The sequence below is a fragment of the Arachis stenosperma genome, chromosome 9 (assembly GCF_014773155.1).
Source record: "Arachis stenosperma cultivar V10309 chromosome 9, arast.V10309.gnm1.PFL2, whole genome shotgun sequence".
Taxonomy (NCBI): Eukaryota; Viridiplantae; Streptophyta; class Magnoliopsida; order Fabales; family Fabaceae; genus Arachis; species Arachis stenosperma.
This window is the reverse complement of record NC_080385.1, coordinates 155,955,512-155,982,622: the sequence shown is the minus strand read 5'-3', so window position 1 is coordinate 155,982,622 and position 27,111 is coordinate 155,955,512. Positions and strand designations below refer to the sequence as shown.

Sequence of the window (27,111 nt, the reverse complement as noted above, 5' to 3'; positions counted from 1 at the left end):
TCTCTTGTTGTCCTATTTTAATTTGCTAATTTATTTTTGGTTTCAGCTATGATTGTGAAGTTTATGTAATAAAATGGCTTGAAATAATCGAGCCTCAAAACATTAAAAGGAGAAAATATAATTGGAAGAATTAGACACAGGTAATTGTGTTTATAAGTATATAACTCTCTATTACTATACTAAATTAACAGAGTTCAGTAAAGAATATTCTTTAAACTATAGGCGGAGGTGGACCACTTTAGAATTGAATACGCTTCGCGGATTCTGTTTCATGAGATAAATCAAGACAGAGATACAGCCATTAAGGAAAGCGAAACAATAAGATTGTCCAAGCCATCTGCAGTGTTGTTGAGTCCATATTGTTAAATAGATTCAGATGATATTGACAGTGATTAGTTTGAGTGTTGTGTAGTCTCGTAATAATTTGAATATTTTTTGTAAAGTTTGTGAATATTTAATCCAATATTATTATAACTTTTTTTGCATAAATAAACTGTCTGTACTGTATTCAAAAGCTGTTAATTACAGGTTAAAAAAATCAAGAAAAATAATACCAAACATACTAATGCACCAAATTACTTTCATAATACACCCAAAAATAACCAGAATACGCCCAAATTGAGTGCTTACATATATTCATGAAAAACAACCCAAGAATGATGGGAATTCAGAAATTTGAATTGTTAACCTCTTTAGAAATTGAATTGTATATGTATTGCAAATTTAAAATAAACAAATATAAACAAGACACTAATTTCTAACACAAATAGCAGCATTTCAAAAAATATATTTAAAAAGGTAAAAAATAAGAGAGTGCTGAAATACACCCAAAAAATTTATTGGTACACCAAAATACTTTCACTATACACCCAAAAATCTATCCTCTGCTGTTGGATCTCTGAACTGATAATTCATAACATGTCCATGATATTGGTTGGAATTTAGTTGCACCACTGATAGACTATCAAAAAGGTTCAACTGAAAAAAATAAATTCACATATTAGCAAAACTATAAAAAAAAAATTAAACTCAACTCCATGTTTAAAGAACATCATTTTTACTTTGCTTAGAGCTTTTGTTTTCTTTTTCTTTGAGGCATTTGCAATCTGTTTGTCCAACTTTGAACCTGGTTTATTTTTGGAACGTCATCATGTTCTTACCATTGGAGGGCTTTGAAGGTCGTTAACAGATTCCGAGTTAGCATATTCGTGAGATAACGAACATGTCCCCTTCCTTTTGGTTTTCAGTTCTTGCATCTCAACCACGATGTTATCATAGGCGCGGTGCAGAATGGCAATGAGCTCCTCGGATTCTGATGAAAATTCGCATATATTTTACGAATAAAACACCAATTCGTCAAACCTTTTGCTTCTTGGCTCCAACAGTGGCTTGTCGTGGCTACTCTTGATGTGTGTGTCTCCTCTTTACGTTCTTGCTCCATCATTCCAATATGTATCTCGGTGACACTTTGTTTACTCGTTCAAAGCTTAACACGCTTAGGGCGTGACGGCACAATATCATTCTTGACTCGAATAATAAGTATTGGCATTTCACTTGGGCTGCTACCGAATCGTATGTAACCGCAAACTTGTTTAATATTGAGTTGGAAACTTGTTCTACAACTTCGTATACCGAAGAGCCTAGAACGGAGTTCGTTGATCTTGTGATGCAATTCACCTTCCCTCTGAATTGTACTTGGACTTTCCTAAACTTCTGGTGAGTGTACACCTATTGAAACTGAGCTTCTATTGAGAATTTTTGTTGCACACGGTATGACGGTGTAAAAATCTGCAGCATCCGATTCTCTCTCTTTGCTCCCTACTTCCGAGGCAATTATCATATTATTTGATGAATTAGATACGTGAACTGTTCCACGTAATGAACTTGTTAAAAAAAAGCATGCATAATCTCGCTCCTTTGTGTGCTTCCCATCCCGGTTCAGAAGTGGTGATCGAGATAAACTGGAATCCATATATGACGGTCTTCGTAAAGCTCTGCAAAAAACACCTAAATCAGAACTATAATACACCTAGAAACATGCAATTTACACCTCCACTTGTTGTCCACAAGACCATACTTCATCAGAAAATCATTCCAATTCCTATCAAATGATTCTTTGGTATGAGAGTTTCAAACAACGTGGCTCATGTCTTGTTCGATTTCTAGGTGTCTCTTGTAGCTGTTTAATTTGCTTCGAATCTTCTTCATGATGTGTCAGATACACCAATGGTGAATTGTTGTTGGCATACAAGCCTCGATAGCCCTTTGCATAGATGCACATTGATCGGTGAGAATCCCTATCAGAGCATTTTCTCCCATACTACAAAGCCAATATTCAAATCCATTTGAATGATTAAATATCTTCGTTTTTCATCAAAGCACATCCCATAAGTGTTGACTAACCGTGGTGATTTACCTCGACAAAAAAAAACCAAAAACTAGATTATACCTGAAACAAATTACGACAAAACGAAAATGAAGTCGTTAAATACACCCAAATAAAATCTGTCTACACCCAAAAAATCCAATGTACACCTCTGCTGCAGATTTATAAAACAACATTAATTCAACATCATAAACCAGAACAGCATATTACCTGTTTGTATTGTAGGTGGTGTCGAATAAAATAACATCTCTAAAATACTCACAGACAGCTATGCTCCTTGTGTCCACCCAAAAAGCAAGCTTAATCGACTTATCGTCCTCGAGTTCGAGCTCAAAAATAAAATTCTGATTCTTCTCTTTCATTCTTAATAAGTATTTTCTGAATTCTTTTGCATCCTCTAGTTTCGAAACATTCCGCACTTCTCTCGTGATGTAATTTCTCACGTCTTTTTCGATAAAATTTAACTCGTAGTGATCCCCGGTTGCTGCCACAAATGATTGGTAAGTTTTGCTTGGTCTGATTTCGGCTTTCTCATTATTCTCTATTGTACGACGCACAGACATGCTTAGTTCCCTGTGCTGTTTAAACATCCCTGCTTGATTTGCACGACAAGAATGTGAATGATGCAACACGACTTTAAAAATGATCCAAACACCGATGTCCTTCAATATGGTATATAAATTCATGCGAAACAATTTAATCCTGCTGAGGGGTTTGTCTTCTCCATCGGAGATATTTTCGATTTTCATTTCCCCTCTCTACTACATGTAATAAATTGATTCTTAATTTCGTTTTCCTTCTTATTTGTGCTCCGAGCTCTTGTAGAAAAACCTATAGCTTTCGAATAATTCTTATAGAATTTTACAGCATCTTCAAGGGTGTTAAAAGTCATCCCAACTTTGGGAACAAACTGCTCATCAACATCACAGAAGAACTGCAGAATACACCCAAAACAGTCCACAATATACCATATTAAAACAAGCATAAAATATAGAATGAAATACAACTGTTAAACCATCATAAAAATTAATAAAAATCATATTCATGATCATCATCAAACAAAAACTAAACCAATTCAACTAAAACAATAAGACAATTCACCCTCAGTCAAATGAAAATTCAAAACCTGTAAATACACCCAAACTTTCCCACTTTACACCCAAATATTTCTCATTTATACCCGAAAGTCTGATATAAAATGCAGAAAATTTATCAGAACTAGTACATTATATTCAATTCAAACAATGAACATCAATTTTCACAGGCAAGGTTTACAACATTATTCAGCTCCACAATCATAAACTACTAAAAAAAATATTAATTGGAATTAAACAACACCTCAGGAACTTCATTGGATTCAAATTCAAAATCCACTTCGCTCTGTTTCACTTGACAATCTGAAGTTGAATCATCCATTATCTTCAAAACGATTTCAGAGCTTGATTTCAATACAATTTCAGAGCATAACTTGATTTCAAAATGATTTGAGAGTTTGATTTTAGAAACAGTGGAAATTGAGAAAAACGAACAAAGAGAACGTAGAGAGAAACGCACGTAAACGCCGAAAAAGAACATAGAAAAAAACGCACGAAAGAGATTGCAGAGAGAAGGTACGAAAACGCAGAAGAAATTCAAAAAAAGAAGCTATATATTCGTATGTTGATTGAAAAATCTGTTAACAAATGCGTAGATTAGACGTGTCAGAAAATGCACATTTTAACTATAAATGAGTATATAAATTTATAAGACTTGTATAAAAAAATACTTGTATACAGAAAATAATCCTTAAGTAAAATGTTTAGATGCATGCTTAACTTTTTGTCACATTTATTATTTTGTTCTAAACACAGCCAAAAAAAAAAAGAAAAAGAATGAGGCTTCTTATACGATTGCTGAAACAATTGAATGAGGTCCAATCATACCCACAAACGAATCTACCTCTTTGAATAGGAATTAACTTAGTAGAAGTAGATTAGTGATTTTAAAGTATAAAAATAATCATTTAGTTTGAATATCCTTCACTAATTTGAAAAAAAAAGGATATTTTTGGTCCATAATAAAATTGAACTTTTAAACTTTTTAATACCTTTTAGTTATTATTATTATTATTATTATTATTATTATTATTATTATTATTAACTTCAAAATTATCTTTAGGACTTAGTTAACAAAAATGAATGACAAATGAAAAATATTATGTTTAAATATACTTTTAAATTGGTGACGTACTTTTTAGATAGGCAATTCATAATTATTATTTAATAAAATTATAGTTTTGTCCACTTGAATTTATCTTTTATTCTTAAATTTAATAAATGTATCGCAAAAATATCAATTTATATACATATAAATGCATCCTCTACTACAGCGTTGATGATTTAATTTCAAATTAAGGTTATTGGAACAGAAATGTGAAAATGAAAACAAAAATGTAGAGATTTAGATATTTATTTACAGTAGAAACTATACCTTATAACTTTTCTATCTTATATCTTATATTTTTAATATTTTTGCTTTTTATTGTTTATGTATTTTTTGTTATGAAAAATACTAAAAATGATTAAAATTTATTATTTTTTATTATTTATTTAATATTAATGACTAATTAATAATAAAAAATAAAAAATATAAATAAATTATATCAATCTTCTAGCATTTTTCTTTCTCTTTTATTATAACACTATATCAAATGGAATTTTTAGTTACTTCTGCAATGTAAAAAAAGTGGATATTATTATGAAAATTTTATAATTATTTTTACATAAATATATATTTTTTATTATTAAATAATAAATTATAGAATTTAATTTGATATATTATAAAAATATTACCTTTTTTAAAATGTGGTCAAATAAACAAAACACACTTTTAATACGAGACTCTTTATAAAAAGATGTTTTTAACATTTTTTTTAAGTAGGTGCAAAAAAAAAATTTATGTTTTAGGCTAAAAATTTTTATTATGAAAGATAAATGTGTTTTATTTTGATATAGAAAATCGGACCCACGGATTACTTTGTAATTTGATTTTTAAAATTTTTTAAATATCAAATTGTACATTCCGATTTGTTTGTTATGATTTTTTTTTTTAATTTTACAAATTAAAAGGTTCAACTTTTTGTTTTTTATAAATCAGATGGTCCGATTTTTATTCTCAAACAAATCAAAAATCTGATTTCTACATTTTAAATAAAAAAATTATACATTTAAAAATAATATCCTTATTATTCATAATCCTAAAAACCACCATTTACACCCCAATATCAAAAATAATTTGCGTTATACTTTATGTATGTGAATATAAATAGTGTATCAGTCTTCTTAAGAAATTGATGGATGTATAAATATGTAAAAGACAAGCGTGAAACCTACTCTGCTCAATATCAATCCCTCTCTCTCTCTCTCTCTCTCTCTCTCTCTCTCTCTCTCTCTCTCTCTCACTGTTTTTCTTTCTCTGCTTTCCTTCTTCTTCTTCCATCTTCTTTCGAAGAAGAAATAAAAGTAGTAAAGGGAGAAGAAGATGGGTGTGAGAGTGATGAGTGTTTTCTTTTTACCATGAACAAACAACTACACACTACCCTCTTCTTCTTCTCTGAAGAAAGAAGATGGCAATCCAACATCACAATGACCAACTAGAACAACAACATCACCACCAACACGCTGTCCTCGATGCCCTTTACTGCGACGAAGGAAAGTGGGAAGAAGAAGAAGAAGAAGAAGAGTTCTCAGGAGAGAGTGATGTCACAACAAACCACGACCATGAAGAAGAAGATGATGATGGTGTCAACTTCAACTTGAACTTCCATTCCTTTGACCCTCTGCTCTTGTTGGAGCAGGACATGTTCTGGGAAGATGAAGAGCTCAACACCCTCTTCTCCAAAGAGAAGCTTGACCACGAAGCCTATTATAACAATGGCGATGATGTCATGAAAGCATTGGATCCTTCTTCTTCTTCTTCTGTGTGTATGGCTCGCCGTGAAGCAGTTGAATGGATGCTTAAGGTGAATGCTCATTACGGGTTCTCAGCTCTGACGGCAACACTTGCCGTTACTTATCTGGATAGGTTCCTCTTGAGCTTCCATTTTCAAAGGGAGAAGCCATGGATGATCCAACTTGCCTCTGTTACTTGCATCTCTTTGGCTGCTAAAGTTGAAGAAACTCAAGTGCCTCTTCTCTTGGACCTTCAAGTACGTGTTTTTTTTTTTAAAGTTATCTCAGAAAACTCATCATGACGTTTCTAATAATGTGATTATTTGATCATGAATCATCATCAGGTAGAAGATGCAAAATATGTGTTTGAGGCAAAGACTATTCAGAGAATGGAGCTTCTGATTCTGTCCACCTTGAATTGGAAGATGCACCCTGTGACCCCACTCTCATTTCTAGATCACATTATAAGGAGGTTGGGACTCAAAACACACCTTCACTGGCAGTTTCTCAAGCGGTGTGAGAGTCTTCTTCTGTCTTTGCTATTGGGTAAGAATAATAATTAACAACTAATTAACACTCAATTAGATCTCATTATTTAAATGAATGCTTATTATTATTATCATTTTTGGTATCTAGATTCAAGATTTGTTGGTTGTCTTCCTTCTGTATTGGCCACTGCAACAATGCTGAATGTAATAGGCCAGATTCATCACAGCACTGAGGGAGTGGAATACAAAAACCAGCTTCTTAGTGTTCTCAACATGAACAAGGTTAGTATATTAGTTTCATTGTGTTGTGTTATTGTGTATGACTAATAATGAGTAATTAGATTAGATTAGTAGTAAGTGGTGATGCAATGAATGCAGATTAATTAATAAATTGCAATGCATGTGTACAGGAGAAGGTAGATGAATGTTATAAAGGCATAGTGGAGGTGACAAATAATAATAATAATAATGGTGGGAGGGGGAAGAAGAGAAAGTATGAGGAAATCCCTGGTAGCCCAAGTGGCGTAATTGATGCAGTGTTCAGCTCTGATGATGGTTCCAACGATTCGTGGGAAGTGGTGGTGGGGTCATCACCATCACAAGAGGAGGCTCAGCCTCAGCCTCTCTTGAAGAACAAGAAACAACAATTGAAATTGTCATCACTTAACAGGGTCATTGTCGGAATTGTTGGCACCACCCCATAAAAAGTACCCCTTTGCTCTTTTTACTATTCTATCTCTTCATTTCCAACAATGTCCAACAAGGTCATAGAAGAAGGGGGAAGAGGAGGGACAAAGTTGGCAATGAGGACTATGATATATCTCTTCTAGACCATACCAAATCTGGACATATGTTACATCTTTAATTTTCCTAGTATAATAAATTGGGAACAATTTTGTTTATGTGTTGTGTTTTAATTCTATTATTATTATTATTATGTGTTTGAATGTGTTTGGCGCATTGAGATGGGCGCCCAAAATGGTACACCCAAACCTTTTTTTTCTACCATTACTTTAATTAATTAGTTTCTTTGAAAGAATAAAAAAGGGTTGTTATGCAGAGATTAGGAAGGTGAGGTTTGTTTGTTTGCATGTGAAAGGAAGAGTGGTTTGTCGGCCAGTGAGGGTGTGATGGTTTTCTTCTTCATTGGGGATTTCACTCTTTTGACCTCGTTACAAGGGCCATCACCCTTTCTCTTTTAATATTATTTTTTCACTGACCCTAATCCCTCACTACTCACTACTATTAACCTAACCCCTCAACTAATTCAATATATTTACCAACTTAACTATTCCTCTTCTCTACTTGCGCTCCTTCACTTGTTTTCCTGTCAAAAATCATAGTTAAAAATGATGGTTAGGTTAATATTTTTAAATTGATTTTCAAAAAATTTTATTAATTATATTAGTCCTGAAAAAATATAATTCTAAATCAAATAGGTTATTTTAACTGTTAAAAATAATGTGTCATGTTAAATATCACATGATTTAATGATTTTTTGTTGGTAGTATTTATTTGCTGTTATTATTCTATTATGTCACACTTAATATTATTGGACTAATTTAATTTACAATTGTATTTTTTAAAGACTAATATAATTAATAAAATTTTTTGAAAATTAATTTAAAAATTATTCAATAACGAATTAATCAAGTATATTAAATTATCAAATAATTTTCACCTATTATATTTTTCTATGACATTTGATTTGAGAGTAATGTAATTTTTCATGAGTTCATATTTGATGATAGAGGCCTGAGTAATAACTAATAACATGTTGCTAGCCAATGGATCCATGTATTACTCACTAATCAGAAAGTTTAGAATTAATTAATTTATGCACATAGTTGGCAACTTCGAAAGAGTTGCATTTTGTGCAATGATATTAATTGCGGACTCTTGCTTCCACGCAATCTTAGAAGTTCTCATAGGGCCAGGCATGTAAGGACGAATGTACTGCTTTTTTTAATTAGTGACTAACCATCTTAATTAATAATAAAAACTCTCTCTGCTCTGCTCTCTCTGTCAATTCCACTGTAATCTTACTTCTTTCGATACATCAAATTAAATTACAAAATATTCTCAATAATGTAGTTATAAACTTTGCAAAATATATTCAATCTTACTTATTAGTTATTACTAATATATAGGAGACAAATGGTTAATCATGTTTATGGAGACTTTTAATTACTTTGTTAATCGTTAGTTGGATTAGATGATTAAATGCATAATCTTTTTAAAGAAACAAGAAAGGTGGCATGCACCATGTGGATAACATTCCGTAGACCTTCTCTTTCTCTAAATTGCGCTGAGATTTTTCTTTTCTTTTCTTTTCTTTTTCCTTTTTGTAATTCTTCCTTACCCTTTTTCTTTTATGAATGCAAAGATTCATGATTATCGTTCTAGTGGAGTGACTATAGTGCATGCTTCACCTTTTGGTTATTTTTATTTTTCTTTCTTCTTCTTCCCATGTGAAAATAAAATTAAAGCTCACCTTGCTTTTTTCACGTGTATAACTACTATATATTATATGTATAATTTCTATAAAGATAATGTATCTAAGTTCATTGCATGAAAGCAAAATGGAATAAGAATAAATGAATAATAATGCCATATATTTTAAGACTTCTTAACTTAGTATATGAGACCAATTTTTATTGGAGGAATTTAAAGTAATAACAATGCCATATTGGTTTGTCTCTATTAAGTGGAGTGAGACAATAAGTAAATATAAAAAATGGTTTTAGTTTTTGTGGTTGCTTTGACTAAACACCCACTAATCCTTAATTATGATATTGTAATGCATTAAGGCAGTGGATTTTATTATGGGGGACAAAATCTGATTTTGTAGGAAGATTGTCTCTGCCTCTATTAAATTTTTTTTCTTAAATTATGTTAATGTGGTCACAATTATAAATTATTTAATTTATTTTTGAGTCATTTTAAAAGAATAGAACTCACATATAATAAAAATTATTTATTTTTTTTAAGGACCAAAGCTAATAATAAGGACTCGTGAGACCATGAATAAGTACGACCCCACAACAATAATTGAAGAATAATATGATGCATAAGCTTGATGAATTTAAAAACTTTCTTTTTTGACCAAGTCTAACTCAACCTTGTGTTAATTGATTCACATAAATACAAAAAATTTGGGCTAAAATTCATCTAATGAAATTTCAGTGTGATCTTTTCCTTGCTTACAGCTGTAAAGTCCAAAAGGACAAGAAAAGAGGACCATAAGTGCTGGTGGACCCTCCCTCTGCTTTCCTTCTGTCTCTTAATTTCTGCACACTTAATTTCTTATATTCTTTCCCTTTTAGTGTAATAGGGATTTATTAATCAATTATAATTAAGAATTTGTGCTAATCTTCCTAGCATCGAGTTAGATACAACTTTTAACCATTGTTTCTAGATACCAATCTAACTTTTTTCTTCTATAATAATTATGATTTTGTCATTTAGACTTGCTAATATCCTTCTCCTTTATATCATAAGTTTATAATTATACTATATGTATAAAAAAATTATATACATTAAAAATAAAATTAACGACATATATTTATATATAAATATATAATAATTAATTCAATAAATAATTTTTTGTATGCACGTAATATTTTTTTAGAATAAAATTTAAAACAGTCCCTGACAATTATTTCGAAAGACAATGAGATTCTTAACAAAAAAAATCAATTCGACTTCTGATAATTACTTCGAAAGGACAAAGAGGTTCATGTGCTAAAAAAATTAATGTTATTTTTTTTTGTATATGGACTAATCGATTCCAAAAAAAATTATCAAGAACCGGATTAAATATTTTTTTTTTCTTGAAGACCTCGTTGTCCTTTTGTAGTAATTGTGAGGAGTTGGATGGGATATTCACTCATTTTTTTATTATGTTACTAAGGTTCCAATAATGTATGTTAGAATCAAAATTTTAGAAGAAAATAAGAATAATATCACCTAGAATCAAGGTTGATACATCAACATGCTATTATTAGTGTACTAAATTATGATTTCATAAGGTTACATCATCTAACTTTTACATGGAAATGTATGATTGCATCAAATGATTTTGTCAATCCACACAAACAACATATGAGAATTTCAATTGTCCCCATGCATTATTTCAAATGCTAAGATATGCTGATTTCTCTTTTTAATACATATATGTAATTTTAATTCAACTGTTCTATGATAAATACAAAACAGGTGGAGGTAGCCCACTCTATTAATAAGGTAAAATGTCACATCCATTATCGTTTAATTTGGCCTATTATGTGTTGAATTAATTATATTGTAGTCAACATATTAAAGTAATTAAATTCTTCAAAGATTTGAAGAAAAGTATTGAAATCCAGAGAAAGGGGGGGGGGGGGGGGGGAATCCAGAGTTTGTATATATAGTTTCTATGTTTCGTCATCATGGTGTGGTAAGAGAGATAATCAATGGACTTAAATTTGAATATAATAAAATATGAAATATTTTCACATTATTATTCAATCATATATTAATATATTTGTTGTTATAATCAGTTGTTTTACTCATTAATTGAATTTACTTAGCTATGACAAAAAATTATTTTATATTCTCAATACATGTTAATTAAACTTAAAAAAGAATGTAAAAAAACAGTGATTCGACTAGTCATAGCATGAGGAGGCTAAAGAGAAAAATATATATTGACTTATATTTTATTTATTATTAAATAGAATATAAATTCTATTTAATTTAAATTAATTAAACTCGCATATGACTTAATTACAAATGTGATATAAATCCATATAATCTAGGCTTCAATACTATATATAATAGAAAAATAAAAATGATTGGTGTACTATTTTGTTTTCTTTCTAAAATACACTTCATTATTATATATAATCCAAATATTTATTTCCTGTTATTTTTAAAACTTAAACCGAAAATGACCTAGTTAAGTTATAAGCAATTTGTCACCATAGTTAACTCCATTTTCAATACCTTTACACATATTTAATAGAGATTACTTTTGATGTACAAATAATGTAAAATGTTTTACACGGTCGTTATAATCACAATTATTTTTTTAATAATTATTCATGTAAACAATATAAAAAATAGTTATTTTTATTAATATAACGTTATGTAATTAAATGCACATATAAAATTTTTTAAGTATGAAATATTTAATAAATTAAATTTTATTTAATAAATAAAAAGTGTTACGATGCAATTAATATTGAGTCGCTTATTTAGTTGGTTAATTAGCACATTAGACTTTGTTAAGAATATAAATAGGAGCAATAATGAGTCATTGTATTAAGTATAGAAAAATTAATGAATTGGTGAATTCTTTAGAATTTTTTGGAGATTAGTAATTCGTCTCGAATAATCAATTTGGGTTGGTTGAGTACAGGAATGGAACTACCTATAAAGAAAAGGGGGTAATTGTCCTCTTTAATTTTAATTTTTTACATGTAAATTTTAATTTAGTTCCTCTTAAAATTTTATTTTAATCTTATTTTATTGTATAAATATTTTTGGCCTCCTTTAATATTTCATCTAATTCCGCCCTTGGTTTCGCCTTATGCATGCAGCAACCAATTGACCAATAACAAATTCTTAAATGGAACTCTGATTAATGGTGAATTAGTCTTTGGCATGTCGAGTTGGGGGACACCGTGAACAACCAAAAAGCGAATTAACAGAGGATTACAATATTATGAGTAGAAAGCAAGAAAAAACTCATTTGTTTTTTCCTTGGACACTAGAGATGATCTTAGCTTTTCAAGTTGATTTAAAGGTGGAAGTATAGCAGAGATGCAGAGACAAATTTAGAGGCATCTAAGTCCTGAGGCCAACGTGTTGATTTGTGAATATCTCAAACTCTAAAAGGAAAGTAACTATCCAAAGTTCCATATACAATATGGTCCCCAAAAAACCAAAGTTATTCTATTTCAATGCACAGCGCAGTTGAATGTTGATGCATGAATCATGGCCCCCCAAAAACCTCTGTCAACTTGCATTTCCACACCTGATGCGTGACCAAATTATTATCACAATTTGTTACACACTTAATGTTTCTTGCTACCACCAGCAATTGGCATCCAATGTTAGTTTATGATCCATCAAATTTTAACTGGCCACCACATCTCTCAAGCAGAGACAAAAATCTTCAACACTGGAAACATTATTATAATTTGGCTATCTTATATATACATATACTCATCAAGATGTGGGAATAATCAATTAATTCAATAAGACACAAGTATATAAATGCCTACAAGACAATTATCATCAGCATCGCTATTATGTTTTATCTTAAATTCAGATCAGATCGCATTGTGGTCCAAACTACAAACATTTCTAACCATAATGAATTTTAATTTAATTAACTATATCTACATGGGCCTACTCTATGTAACATTTGAGAATATTGTTGGAATAATTAGATTTATGATGAAGACCTGAAAGGTACAATTCAAGCTCTGGTAAAGTAATTACCAATCACTATTCTAACAATATTGAAAATTTCATAACCATGATTAATTCATCTAAACTATAATTAGAAACTCATCAACCTGGGTTGCATTGCTAGACTAATCTAACACTAATAAATTAGAAGCAAACATTAAATGAACTGAGGCAATAGCACACGTTGTTTTATGACAATTTTGGTTTTTATCACCTACTATACTAAGTAGATAAAAATGAACCATGTCCAGAGGATAAGACATTGAGCTATTAACTTGTTTGGAAGCTCATAGTAATAATATAAGTAGACAAGTAGTGAGTAAATCTTCATTTTAACCACTAAAAGATTTTATTTCTGATACTATGAAAGAAAAAATTGATAAAATAATTGTTTCAACATTACTGTATGATAAAATGCATTAAATATAAAGAGATATATTCTAAAATATTATCTAAAAATTGAATTTCACCATAACTTTTTTCAAGCATTCTTAAAAAAATTGAAAATATTTTTTTCTTTAAAAGTCAAATGTTGATTTAATTTACTCAATGGGGTTAGAGTAGACTCATCTTAACAAATAATAATCTTGGCGCCTCAATAGGGTTACCCCACCATATTCATTTGATGTCTTATATAGAAAAGAAAACGTTTATGAGGGAGATGGGGACAAGTAACATTAAATACCCAAACAAAAGGGCACAAACAGTAATATGTCTAAGTGGTCCAATGCAAACACACAAGTGTGTCTTGCTAAATCATTTTCCCTCTCTTTTTTCAATTTCATTAGCCTAAACCACAAATATCCTCTTTTCGGGTTTTAATTAATCTAGGTCATCAAATAAGCTTAATTATTTATATTTACTAAAGAGTTTAATTTTGATGCGATGAGTATCAAATTTTTAGACAGCATCTAATTAGATTTATGCGTTTATATAATTTTTTTAAATTGTGAATCTAAAAAATAATTATTTTTACTGATGTGGTAATACACGATTAAATATTTGTTTAAAATTTTTATTTTAATTTTGTATAAAAAATAAATTCTAATCACATTAATAAAAAAAATTCTTTTCCAATTGCAAGTCTCAAATTTTAAAATATTACACACAAAAGAGAAAATGTGAAGCAATAAACTTGAAGTACTTAACATGATATGTATCATTTCCTTTTTCTTTTTTTTTTTAAGGGAAATTGGTTAATTGTTAAGGAAGGGAGCATCCCATTTTAGGGATCAATATGTAGTTGCTTTAGAAAGTCAGAAGAAAAGGACATGTGAAGTTTTAGATGTTATGATGAGGGGGCCATGGCCATCCAAAGAGGCCATATGACATGGCTTAGCTTGTGTCCCAAATCTGTGATACTTGGCAGTGATTTCTGCAACCGAGTATGTCCGACTTATCAGACAAAGATTTGGGTATCTTTTCACAGGCAATAGTGACCCCAATAAGTAACTAACCCCCCATGCAACCCTTCTCATATATTACCTCCTTTTAAGTCAATTCCGGCTATAACTTCTCTAAATATTGATAAAAAGAAGGGTTAGTTTAAATTCATACGCAGTCAATTTTACGTGAAGTTGATAGGTGAAAGTCGTTAGATAAAAATTTAGTTAAATCAAGATCAAATCATTTAACGACTCTCGACTCTTAATTTCACGTGAAGTTGGATTTATCTGAATTTTTTACCAAAAAATAAGTTCAATGTGTTAATTGAATGGATAAATAGAGAAAACGTGGTGAAATTTATTAGATTGAAGTATGCAAATTTGCAACATGATGATGGTCATATTAAAATAAATTAAAGTTATATTGGTGTTGGTTTGCTTCTTATATATATACATGCCTGTATTTATTAACGTCGGACAATGGAACCATTCATGTATTGTTAAAAACTCACGTACAATTATTTTTAAGTAAAGTTGATATTTAAGAATTATTAGATGATTTAATAAATTTGACTAAATCATAATTTAACGATTTTCAATTATCAACTTTAGATAAAAACAATTGTACTTAAATTTTTACTTAAAAATAAATAATTTTCAGATATATTATTTAAAAAATTATTTAAATACATGAATCTAATTGAATAATTATATAAAACTCTTTACATTGTGCGGGAATAAAAATTAAACTTTTGCTTTGAAGCCTTATTAATTAAAGAAGGGCACATAGAGTAAGGTAGCAAACGGTGAGTATGGAGGAGTGAGTTGTAAATCATAAATGGTAAAGAGAGAAAAACTAAAGACCTTATCTATTGGAAAACGCATACTTGAAGTGGGTGGCAATCTACTACGTAGTACATAACATCACTGTAGGTATAAATAAAACAGACAAGGTATGATGAGGACACCAACAAATACACAAAAACAAAAGACATGCGTGTCTTGGTGTAGGGTTCATGAAAAAGTCAAAATTCTACAGTCATCAACAATGCAAGTATCTCGTACCAAAAAAAAAAAGGTCGTTTCAACTTTCTTTCTATTCGTGCCAAAATTATACTCACATGATAAATGAAACCGTACGGATGGATGAAATGATTAAGCAAATTATGATATTACTTTGCGTGTGTAATGTTACAAATTATAATGTCTCTGCTGTACGTTCTCCTTAGTGCTAGCTTTATTTCAATTTCACAGTTAATCGATTTAGATTGGTCAAATAGTCAACTCATTCAAGCAGTAATTCATTAGTCAGTCATAAATCTTTAAATAAAATTTATATCTATCACGGATTATTCTTTAATTTATCGGATTAGGGAATACGGTGGATAACTAAAAAATTAATAGTCACAATCAGTTGTTGTATACACAAAACTATAATTACTAGAATTTATACAAGATAATGATATAAGAATTATAGGAATGAGTTGAGATATGGTCCAAGAAATTGAGATGAGATTAGAGTGTGCAGGTAGAGGCATCCAGATGGCAGAGTTGATTTCATCATCACAGAAAGATAGAACCCGTGAGTGTCTTAAATGGTACAATTTTAGCTGTTTTGCTTGCAGGTGGGTCAGTAGAATTCTCGAAGCTAAGATAATTAAATGGTTGGAATGTGAAGGTTTCTATGAAAGGAATTGAAGGGAACGGTTAATGATGAATGCATCAAGATAGGAACAGACAAATCTAATCCTGAGCAGTAGGTAGAGAGTAACAGTGTGTGTGTTCATTCTTCAATGTTGTTATATGAGAATTTAACATTCGTCCTTCATATATATACACAGCTACCTGCACTTACCTCTATCTTCACGTGCATTTCAACCTTCAATTATTATTATCTATGCCTCACTTCACTTTAACTCTTACAACAATAAGAATGAGACCGACATACTTATCATCTTATCAAATTTGCTATCTAGCAAAATTAATTACTAAGAAGAGGGGGCAATATATTCACAAGATTTCTTTCTGTACGGAAAGAATAGTAGAGGTAGATTATCCTCCCATAACCATGTTGAGACTAAGATTACGTAATATATTCAAATGATGAGTGTTACGTCGTCACATGTCATAGAAGTGGTATCTAGAACATTATTATTCTAGATTGTGTTGTGTGCAATGTTTGGTCTTTTTAACTTGTTAATTTACTGATGATATAGTTTGTTGGTGTTGCTTAGTTGATACCACATTCGAGGAATGAACCTTCAACTTGGTGACCATTACTTATATTATTGTGTTACCAACTTACCATGCTTTATATACAGGACACAGTTTACAAGGCCTGACATTAGTGGGGATGAAGAGATTGACTTTATGAATTTCACATTGTAACAAGATCCATGCATTTGGGGCCTCTGAAAGATCAGAACACAGTACTTAAAAGGGGCATCATGCACCCATTACATATAGCAACGCTCGTTCTATGATTTCAGGCACACTACCTGCATTATATTCATGATATGGACCATGTTCAACATACTGCACACTTCCCTTTGCTAGCTGCTACTAATAGTAAAACTCACAATCAAAATTCAAAACATCCATTATCAACTTCCAATTGAGACCAAAACCTACTATAGGTGTATTTTGTTTGCAGACTCTAGTTTTTACTATACTTTTTTTTTTTTTTACTATTATAGAGATATAATTATTTATACATATTTTTTATAATTTAAAATTTTAGAATAATTGATTTTATTATATAATATTAGAACTTTTAAGATCAAAAGATCTAGAGATTCATCTTTGTTGACTCCTAAAAAGAAAAACGGTCCATGTAAATTTCATGCAAATATAAAAAGATATATTAGAGATATAATAATTTGTGTGTCTCTTATTTATATTTATACAGTGTGATGATTGAATTCGTCGAGAGGGTATGGCAACAAAGTTGAAGTCCAATGTTGCTAACTTGCTATGCTATCTTGCTCCACAAGGATACTACTATACATGTGATTCTAACTTAGCATACAAAAGAAACCCAGATTCAATGTAATGCTATTAGGACTGGTGAATATATCAAACAACACTATAATGATACCCATCCGATCCAAGCCTTCTGCATCAATCAAACCTGCACTTACACTGTTATTATTCGATCAAAATGCAGCGTATTGGTGATCCCTCAGCACCAGACAACCTAGGAGGTAAGCAATGGACTGTATATAATCCTGCTGGGATATCATCAAGCTTCAGGGCTTCCACTGGAATGATTTCCTAAAGTATTTGGAGTTGTTAGTTCACGTCATGCTCATGATGATTTCATTTCCTAAAGCTTTGGTGCATCATAGCATTGTTCATAATGAGAATACAGAAAAGGCAACATCAACAACAAAGGTTACTTGGTCTTAACAACCTTCAAGAGCTCCGTTTGACAAATGGACAAAATGAGATTTCTGTGTTTGTATATTTGACCCACAAGATGTGAATGAAAGAGGTAGCTAACAATTAACTAACATGTAGTGATATGCATAACATCAAAATCATTAACCACAAAAGACTATTCTTTTAATCTTACCCTGTCTTTCAGGAAAACTAGGTGAGATCCAACCAAGTGATCATAAGCAGCAACTGATAAGTAATCAACTCCTAAATTTTATCACAGAAAAGCCCGTCAGTAGGCAACATAAGATATAGCATTCACTTAAGATCATGATTAAGATACATATAAATAATAAAGTACTAAAATAGTTGAACACTGTGATCCGGATCACACCGGGGAACTCGTGTAAGGAGGTCAAGATTCAGAGTAATCGCCAGAAATGATACACTTCCTCATAATTATCTTAAATGAATGTCAACAACAAATGAACCTGCGGACATTCTAGTAATCCGTTAAATTTCAGGATGACTCTTTTGTAATAGTACACTTCCAGTTAGGAGTAAATAGTGTATAAGTGGCATCATAATCATAATATAATGATGCCACATCAACTTCATGGCATTCACATTACTAAATAAGATTATGCTTCCCTATCTTAACTAAGAAAAAAGAATTTTTCTTTTATTCAACTCATTACAAGAGCAACTTGACTAAATGATTAGTTTCTTATAGTCTCATTATGTTGCACGACATGTACAAAATACCTACGAAGCAATCACAGTCAAAGAATCAATTTAAGGGGCAGAGAAGCAATTTGCGGCATACCTACAAGTTTGATGTCAGTGTTGTCCACTAGCCATTGAGCACCATCCACTGTAAATCCTACATAGCTTAAGTCACATTCCTTCTGATACATGAGCCGCCTAATAATGCAATGAAGTCCAAAGATTGTGAAAGAAGATTAACATTATAGATTAGACTTGGAGATCAAAATACCAATATATAAGAAAGAAATAAGGTAAAAATTCACATGCAGTTGTCTTTTTCATGTGTAATTAATAATTGAAAACCGTTAGATAATGATTTAATCAAACTTGTCAAATCGTCTAATGGTTCTCAAATATAAATTTCACATGAAGATAACTAACTGCATGTGAGTTTTCACCAACAAGTAAATGCTATCAAAGTCTCTAAGAACAGCATTAATGGGAATAAATACATCTTTTGCTTATAGTGTTCCCCTGTTTCAACAGATTCATAAAAAATTCAAGTATTAGCAGCAGTTACCTGTCGGTATTGAGTGTTCGAAAGAGCACACGATTGACACCCCTTGGAATATTCAACGATTTCATAACTTGAGCTGCAACACAGAAAGAGACATAGCTTCACTTAATCCACAGAAGTGCCAGAAACATATAAAGTAGTAAGTAACAGTTAAAGATATACCATACCAGTAATATTGCTATGTCTTGGAACATCGATCAATAGAGCAGGACCTATAAACAAATCGGCATAGAAGAATTAACAGAAAATGAAAGAGGTGAAGAAGGGAGGGTTGTGAGCAATTAACCATTGAGGACATGAAGATCGAGAGTGTCAACATCGAAGGAAGCATAGAAGTAGTGGTCGTAGAAGTGGCCGGGGGCATCCACATGGGTGCCGGTGTGAGTAGGGAGCTTCATAAGGGAAGCGTTGGCCATGGAACCGTTCTTCATGCTACTAACCTGCCATAGGAACTGCCCGATGCCGCCCTCTGATTCCCACTCCGGCATGTCAGCCTGATACCTGTGGCTGATGTCCACTATTCGCAACCGCATATCATCATCGTACACCTCCCGCCGACCACCTACGAGAGACAAGGTGCACCATACAACAAGCCACACCAATGGAGACTTCATTCTTTGTTAGTTGCCAAGCTGCTATTCACTCTAGACAGATTTAATTAGTGTCTTAATTTTTTTTTATTTTTTTAGTAATAAAAAACAAGAATAATTCAGTCGTCAATATCAGTCTTAGGGAGACCGCTTGTTAGAAAATATCTCTTTTTCCTTCCATAATCCATCTCACTGATGGTGAAGGATTTGGTAATTTACCAAAGAATAATTATTGTTTAAAAAAAATTAGGCAGAATTATAGAATAATGATATTCTTTTAATATCTATTTATAAAAATAATAAAGATAAGAAATCAAAACAAATGACAAATCATGAACCGTGAAAATGTATACAGTATATACAAAATGGGCGGCACGAGAGAAAACATTATCTCGGAAGTAAGATAAATTTTCAGGCAGAGATACTGTTTTCATTATGTTTCAGATTCCTTTTTCCGGGAGATGGGGGCATATTATTCTTTGCTCAAAAGATAAATACATGTCATTGTTTTACAAAGAGAGAAGTTCGTATAATTATTGAGAATGTATACGCATGACTACGTTATGATGATGACTTGCCTGGGCAAATTTCTTTATTTTTTTGTTTTCTTTTCCTGACTAATCGCGATAATTGACTTCTACATACACTGCCCTTAAAGAAAAAAAAGTTCCACATACTATGTACCCCAGACACTAGACTAGCGATATTTAGCACTCCAAGCCGAACACGCAATTAAAAACAAAAGGATTATGGCTATTCAACCTATTACTATCAACATAGTTGCATGAAAATGTTCCACGTGGCCACCAACGCCGTTTGTTTCCTGCTTCATTTTCTCCCTCCTGCATCATCAGCATTTGACTTAATAAGGATAAGGGTGTCTTGATAAGGAAGGATAAGAATATGAATCAACAATGTATAGATAAATGCCACATTCCCCAGGCAGAACAGGAAGTTGGATAGATAAGATATGATCATACCCTAATAATGGAAAACAAGGTTTGTAGGACACAAGCAAACTCGGATGGAACAGATCATCTGATCAGAATGCAACGGATCGGTGATGCCTCAGAGCCAGCCAACCTAAGTGGCAAGCATCGTAGGGAATAAATTCCTGCTGGGACATCATCAAGCTTTAGCCCTTCCACAAGAATGATTTCCTGTGCCATTTATTTCAACTTTGTTAATACATTGCTTCTCTAATACTGATCACAAACACATTTGCTATAACCAAAAATACAACTCATTAATTAAGCTCCCTGCATTCTCTGTAATAGTGAAACTAAAAACAACATGCTAGCAACTTATTGGATAATGACAAAAGGAAATTAATAAGAAGCTTATGAATTATCCTGTGGTCAGACAAATTTGGCCAACAAGATCTTATTTGTAGCTTTTCTTCACTTTTTGTTTTGACCCATAATAATAAAGTTAGCTTATTAGCAGTGAGGCTAGATACATAACTTCTTACCCTGCTTTCCAGGAAAACAAGATGAGATGGAGCTGAGTGATCATAAGCAGCAACTGACAAATAATCAATCCCTACCATGTGCATAATAGATAAGAGAATTAGTGAAGTGACTATCAGTCATTGAGGCCAAAAAAGGGATAAAGGATTAAAGGAAATGCTTTTGGGAAGAAGCAATCTAAATCTTCAAAAGTAATTTAACCCTCACCTACAAGTTTGATGTCAGTGTTCTCCACAAGCCATTTTGCTCCATCTTCCTTGAATCCCACATAACTGGTGTCAAATTCCTTCTTAAACATGAGCCGCCTGACATTACAAACAAAAATTTAGCTCACAGCCATATTATAACAACTGAAAATGTGAAACCAATAATGGGTGTAACTGATATATTATAATTACCAAAAGATCTAATCCGTACATGAATACAATTTCTTCCTCGTAAGGAAAAAACACAGTTGTCGTCACGTTCAAAGTCATGAGAAATTAAGAATCATATTTTTTACTGTTCTCAGAACAATATTTTGCTATTTACACTTATGAACGATGCACATGACTGTTTGGATTGAAGCATTATATTGCCAGAATAATTTTCAAGACAAAACAAAAATTATATATGCCAGAACGATGATTCAATGCTTATGAATAGCAACTTCTACAACTTGCCTTTCAGTATTTAAAGTTCTGAATAGCACACGGCGAACACCTTTGGGGATATCTAAAGACTTCATAACTTCAGCTGGAAAAGGATTAATATGCAATATATAATGCAACAAATGTTAGGGAAGATAAGTTTGCATTTCTATAGCAGAAAATCAAAACAAAACATGGCAGGAAAACGGTTTGCATAGCATATGAGAAAGCATCTCCCGAACTTCTAAGACGAATTTTAACAAATCACAATTTCCTGTGTTGCGAAATTCAGCATATCACATGAATGAAAATTGCTTAATGGACAGTAAAATAGCAGAATCAGAGAAACTTTCAAAAAACTCCATGAGTTTATACATACCGGTAAGGTTTTTATCCCTAGGAACATCAACCAACAGAGCGAGACCTACAAACAGAACAATCAGCCTATTGATTTGTGATTTCTTCTTTCAATGGCAATTTCAAATCCATTTCCCCAATTTGCAGAGTATATAGAATTGAAATCGATGAAAAAGGAGAGGTTACCATTGAGGACCTGTAAATCAAGAGTATCGACATCGAAGCCAGCGTCGAAGTAATTATCGTAGAAATGGCCAGGAGCGTCGACGTGAGTGCCGGTGTGAACGCCGAGCTTCATGGCGGAGTTGTTAGCGAGGGAACCGTTCTTGATGCTCTTGAGAAGCCAGAGGAAGTCGTTGCCGAGGCCGTCCTTGGAATCCCAAACCGGCATATCCGGCACGTACCTGTGGCTGATGTCGAAGATTCTGCCGTCATCGTAGACTTCTCGGCGCGGAGGGATGAGGATGGAGTTGGCTCCAGCGACTGAGACGTCTTCGGTGCCGGGGATGGTAGGATAAGCGGTGACGTCTGCCGCTGCATGTGGAGGTGCAGCAGCTGCGATGTACCATAGAGAAAGTGCTGCGCACAGAAACGCAAGTAGCAAAACAGAGTCCATGCTGCTTCTTCCTTCGATGGGCTGATTCCTCTCTCCCCACTGTTCTACCGCACTTAACACTCAACACTATCCGTCAGAGTTAGAATGTTGACTCTTATAATATTTTGATATTACTATTTTTTTTTTTTTGTGACAGAAACAAAGAAAAATAAAATAAACAAAACAAAAACTGTTTAAATAGTGGGATAGTTTTGTTTAAAATTATTCTTAAATTTATCTCAAGGTGAAATAAATTTCACATACGAAAGTTGTAATTTTATTGTCATCTTTGTCATAGTAAGTGGCGGAACTTGAAACAAAATTTTGGGGGGCCATGATAGAAAATAATTGTCAAAAAGCTTTTGATATAAACGCCATTTAAGATAAGCTCGTCTAATTTCATCTTTCTGATTTGGATAATATTACCAAATTTAAAGCCGTTTTTCAATGTCTCGTTCCAAAAAATTAAGGTCAAACTCATCAGATGTAACTTTTAAACTTTTGAAGGTTGTATCTTACTTTCTTCGTGATTCATTAAAGTAGAATAACTATCTACAGGTGTTGATATTGTAAAAGTTATATGTTCTCCTTCTTAAATATTAGCCTTCCTCTTAAAAAATCATCAATTCTTTGAATTTTTATTATTATTTTATATAAAAATTAGAATATATATCCTATAAAATATGTAAAGAATAAGTTAGAAGGACAAATATTAAAATTTATAATATTTATTGAATTTTTTTATCAATTTATACAAATACAATAATATTAATACTTATTGAATATTCTATTATTTTTTATCATATAAAAAATTAAATTAAATAAATAGTAAAATATAAAATAATATTAAATTAAATAAATAAAAATATCTAATTTTTTATATTTGAACTTAAAGGTAGAGAAAGTGTTGCTTATTGAACTTATTGGTTACTTTAAGTCATAGTAAAGTATTACTAATTTTTTTATAAAAAGTTTGGGGGGGGCCATGGCCCCCCTTGTCTGAACTAAGCTCCACCACTGGTCATAGTATTTGTCACCGTGTTTGCATCTCTTATAATTAAACGAAAGTCAACACGCCAATTCCAATGCATGATATCTCTTATTTTGAGCACCAATGGATCAATAAACCCAAAACCATCTTGAGTAACAAGATTAAATGCTTTCACATAATCCGTCTCACAAATAACATCTCGTTGACCCACATCCCAAGCTAAGAGATATCATCTCCAAATAGCAAACAATTATCCTTGAAGAATACTATTACTCTCAATCATTCCCAAACATCCCCTTTGCCATCTCCCATTACAATCTCTAATAACACAAGCAAAATCAACACTATCACCCGAACCAAAATAACTAGCATCACAATTAATCTTAAAAGTACAAATGAATGGGGGATTCCAAAAACCATTTAGAGTAGAGGGAAGGGACATACGTTGTAATTCAAAAATATTCCTAAACTCCTTTTCTGAAGTTAATGTCAGACAAATCATTTTTTCTGGAGGCCAAGTTTCATGGGATTAAAGATGTCATTATTCCTTGCTCGCCATATCCACCAAAGTCTCGAAAAGAACTTGAACGAATGCTATCTGTTATGATACAAGAACCAGTTTTTCAAATCCAAAGGATGACAAGAAATATCCAACCTATGCCAGACAAGCTGAGCTTTTGGACAATCCCGAATACAATGTAAAATCGATTCCTGGCTAGAAAGACATCTTGGACACCTATCCGATGACGACATCCCTCTTCTAAAGCGAAAACTTGCAGTAGGAAGAGCCTCCTTAAGACACAACCAAGCCAAAAACTTATGTTTTTCCGGAACAAGCTGACGCCAAAGCCAAAGCCAATTCTCCCGCTCCTCTCAACCAAACAGCTGCTTACACAACCACAAGTAACCATTGCGTGAGTCATAGACTTTGGCAGCAGACCCACTCCAATACCAACCCACTTCTGGACCTGCTTGTTCATCTGGATTGTAAGAGAGAATTTTACCTTACAGATTTTGGGATAAAGGAGAATAAATAGTATCCAAATGTCACCTACCAACCGACCAAATATCCTGTATCCGAAGATTCGAATCAGAAATGTGAACATAATCCATCTCATTAGATAAACGTCCTTCTCTCCTCCAGCTAGAAAACAAAAAATTCTTGTTCAAATCTCCAATACACCAAGCAAACCCATCCTTCAACACTTCCCAAGCCTTGCAAAGACACCTACAAATGGGAGAGTCCTTGTTTTTAGGATAACTAAAACAGTCATATATAGATGATCGGGATTTGGCATCCAACAATTAGACCCATAGATTGTTTGGTTGCTGGAAAAAAGTCCAAACTAGCTTCCCAAGAAGAGCAATATTTACACAATAAGGATCTCTAATTCCCAAACCTCCATATTTTTTTGGAGTAACCAGTACCTTCCAACTAACAAGATTCAATCCTCTTCTATCAACTTGTCCTTTCCAAAGAAAATTCTTCATCATAGACTCCAATTTACTAATGATTCCTTTGGGAAAAATAGAGACCTGCATCTGGTACGTGGGAATAGCGGCGGCAACAGAATTAACCAAGTAGAATCTACCAGCCCGATTGAGTAAACTCCCTTCTAGCTTGCTAGCCTACTCCGAATCTTATCCAGGACACCATTGAAAGCTGAACGAGTCACCCTAGAATGGCTAAGGGTAACTCCAAGATACTTGCCCAAGTTCTGGACAAATCTAATAGAGGATACCCCAGTGAAAACCTCTTTCCTTATTGTAGAGACATTCTTGGAGCAAAGCGCTTTAGACTTTTCTACATTAATCTTCATCCCAGATGCTTTGCAAAAAGTCTCTAAAACCAACATCATATTTTGCACTTGTCTCTTTGTAGCTTTACAAAATAGAAGCAAGTCATCCACAAACATTAAGTAGGATATTCTTGGCCCCCCTCTAAAAATAGCAATCGGCTCCCACAAGCCCAAATCAACCTGATGACTAATAAAGCATGCCAATCGCTCTATACACAACACAAAAAGATAGGGTGACATATGGTCTCCTTATCTAAGACCTCGGCTAGGAGTAAAGCCATTCAGACAATTCCCATTCCAAAGAACAGATAAGGAAGAAGCAGTGACACAATTCATAATCAAATTAAGTGTAGGAATAGGAAAACCAAAGCTCTTAAGGGTATGAGCTAAAAACCTTCGGTCAACTCTGTCATAAGCTTTCTCCAGATCAATCTTAAAGGTCAGTGTGCCTTTCTTTTTCTTTAGTCTTCTTCATAAAGTAGAGGACTTCTTGAGCAATAATGATGTTGTCAAGAATTCCTCGTCTCGGAATAAATCCTCCTTGAAGCGGGCCAACAATCTCCGCAAGATGAGGACGAAGCCTATTAACAAGGACCTTTGTGAAGATCTTGTAAACTACATTGCAGAGACTAATCGGCCTAAAATCTTTCATAGATACCGGTGATTCAACCTTTGGAATGAGAACCAGTAAAGTCTCCAACATTCTCGGATCAAGAGTAACACCGAAGAATGCCTGCTTAACCATCTTCCAAACATCAAGGCCAATGATCTCCCAATATTCTTTAAAGAAGAAAGCTTGAAACCCATAAGGACCCGGAGCTTTAAAAGAGTTCATGTGAAAAACAGCTATTCTGACTTCCTCTATAGTAACTGGTGCCGTAAGATTATTGCAAGCTTCCTCATTCAGAGAAGGAAAAGGCACATCACCAAGGCAACCCAAATCAACATCATCGAAATGACAGAATAAGCTTTTATAGAAAGACTCTGCTTCTTGACTCAGAACCTCTGGATCAGTTTTCCACACTCCATCCTTGAGAAAAAGGCCATGAATCTTATTATGCTTCCTTCGCGCAAGAGTTTGAATGTGAAAGAATCTTGTATTCCTATCCCCGAACCTTACCTACTGCTCTCTGGACTTTTGGAACCATAGGAGCTCTTCTTGCACTAGAGTATTATTATAATCATCAAGCAATTGTTGCTCTTTCTGACGCAAATAAATACTATCCACCGCTTCCAAACGCTTTTGTAAATAATTAATCTGCTGCTCTAATTCACATTTTTTAACAAAAATGTTACCAAATACCTTCGAGTTAAACTCTAGTGAATTCTTCTGTACTTCCGAAAGCTTGCCATGAATCCCTCTATTACCAA

General features: G+C 32.6%; 3 protein-coding genes across 3 annotated transcripts; 1 reads left to right on the top strand and 2 right to left on the bottom strand.

Moving 5' to 3' along the window:
• The first annotated feature begins 5,809 nt into the window (after positions 1-5,809).
• LOC130950735 (cyclin-D3-1) lies at positions 5,810-7,705 on the top strand. The gene is made up of 4 exons (XM_057879305.1): positions 5,810-6,572; positions 6,660-6,861; positions 6,952-7,085; positions 7,214-7,705. The coding sequence occupies exons 1-4, from the start codon at positions 5,991-5,993 to the stop codon at positions 7,505-7,507; spliced, it is 1,212 nt and encodes a 403-aa protein (XP_057735288.1). The 5' UTR covers positions 5,810-5,990; the 3' UTR covers positions 7,508-7,705.
• A 9,805-nt stretch (positions 7,706-17,510) lies between these two features.
• Positions 17,511-20,154, bottom strand: LOC130948507 (cyclase-like protein 2). Its single transcript, XM_057877255.1, has 6 exons — positions 19,597-20,154; positions 19,478-19,522; positions 19,314-19,386; positions 18,852-18,949; positions 18,222-18,292; positions 17,511-17,920 (listed from the first exon to the last, which is right to left on the bottom strand). The coding sequence occupies exons 1-6, from the start codon at positions 19,922-19,924 to the stop codon at positions 17,795-17,797; spliced, it is 741 nt and encodes a 246-aa protein (XP_057733238.1). The 5' UTR covers positions 19,925-20,154; the 3' UTR covers positions 17,511-17,794.
• Positions 20,155-20,347: 193 nt separating this feature from the next.
• LOC130948506 (cyclase-like protein 2) lies at positions 20,348-23,028 on the bottom strand. The gene is made up of 7 exons (XM_057877254.1): positions 22,542-23,028; positions 22,378-22,422; positions 22,032-22,104; positions 21,577-21,674; positions 21,372-21,442; positions 20,881-21,060; positions 20,348-20,742 (listed from the first exon to the last, which is right to left on the bottom strand). The coding sequence occupies exons 1-6, from the start codon at positions 22,969-22,971 to the stop codon at positions 20,935-20,937; spliced, it is 843 nt and encodes a 280-aa protein (XP_057733237.1). The 5' UTR covers positions 22,972-23,028; the 3' UTR covers positions 20,348-20,742; positions 20,881-20,934.
• Between the last annotated feature and the right edge of the window lie 4,083 nt (positions 23,029-27,111).

Bases quoted from the DNA above. Each gene is read 5' to 3' on its own strand.
- LOC130950735 (XM_057879305.1), top strand. From the start codon at position 5,991: ATGGCAATCCAACATCACAATGACCAACTAGAACAACAACATCACCAC. The intron at 6,573-6,659 runs GTACGTGTTTTT...AATCATCATCAG, and splicing joins CTCTTCTCTTGGACCTTCAA to GTAGAAGATGCAAAATATGT. The intron at 7,086-7,213 runs GTTAGTATATTA...GCATGTGTACAG, and splicing joins GTGTTCTCAACATGAACAAG to GAGAAGGTAGATGAATGTTA.
- LOC130948507 (XM_057877255.1), bottom strand. From the start codon at position 19,924: ATGAAGTCTCCATTGGTGTGGCTTGTTGTATGGTGCACCTTGTCTCTC. The intron at 19,387-19,477 runs GTATGGTATATC...TCTGTGTTGCAG, and splicing joins AAGACATAGCAATATTACTG to CTCAAGTTATGAAATCGTTG. The intron at 18,293-18,851 runs GTATGCCGCAAA...GATAAAATTTAG, and splicing joins CACTGACATCAAACTTGTAG to GAGTTGATTACTTATCAGTT.
- LOC130948506 (XM_057877254.1), bottom strand. From the start codon at position 22,971: ATGGACTCTGTTTTGCTACTTGCGTTTCTGTGCGCAGCACTTTCTCTA. The intron at 22,105-22,377 runs GTATGTATAAAC...ATCCTTTTCCAG, and splicing joins TAGGGATAAAAACCTTACCG to CTGAAGTTATGAAGTCTTTA. The intron at 21,675-22,031 runs GCAAGTTGTAGA...TTGTAATGTCAG, and splicing joins AGAACTTTAAATACTGAAAG to GCGGCTCATGTTTAAGAAGG.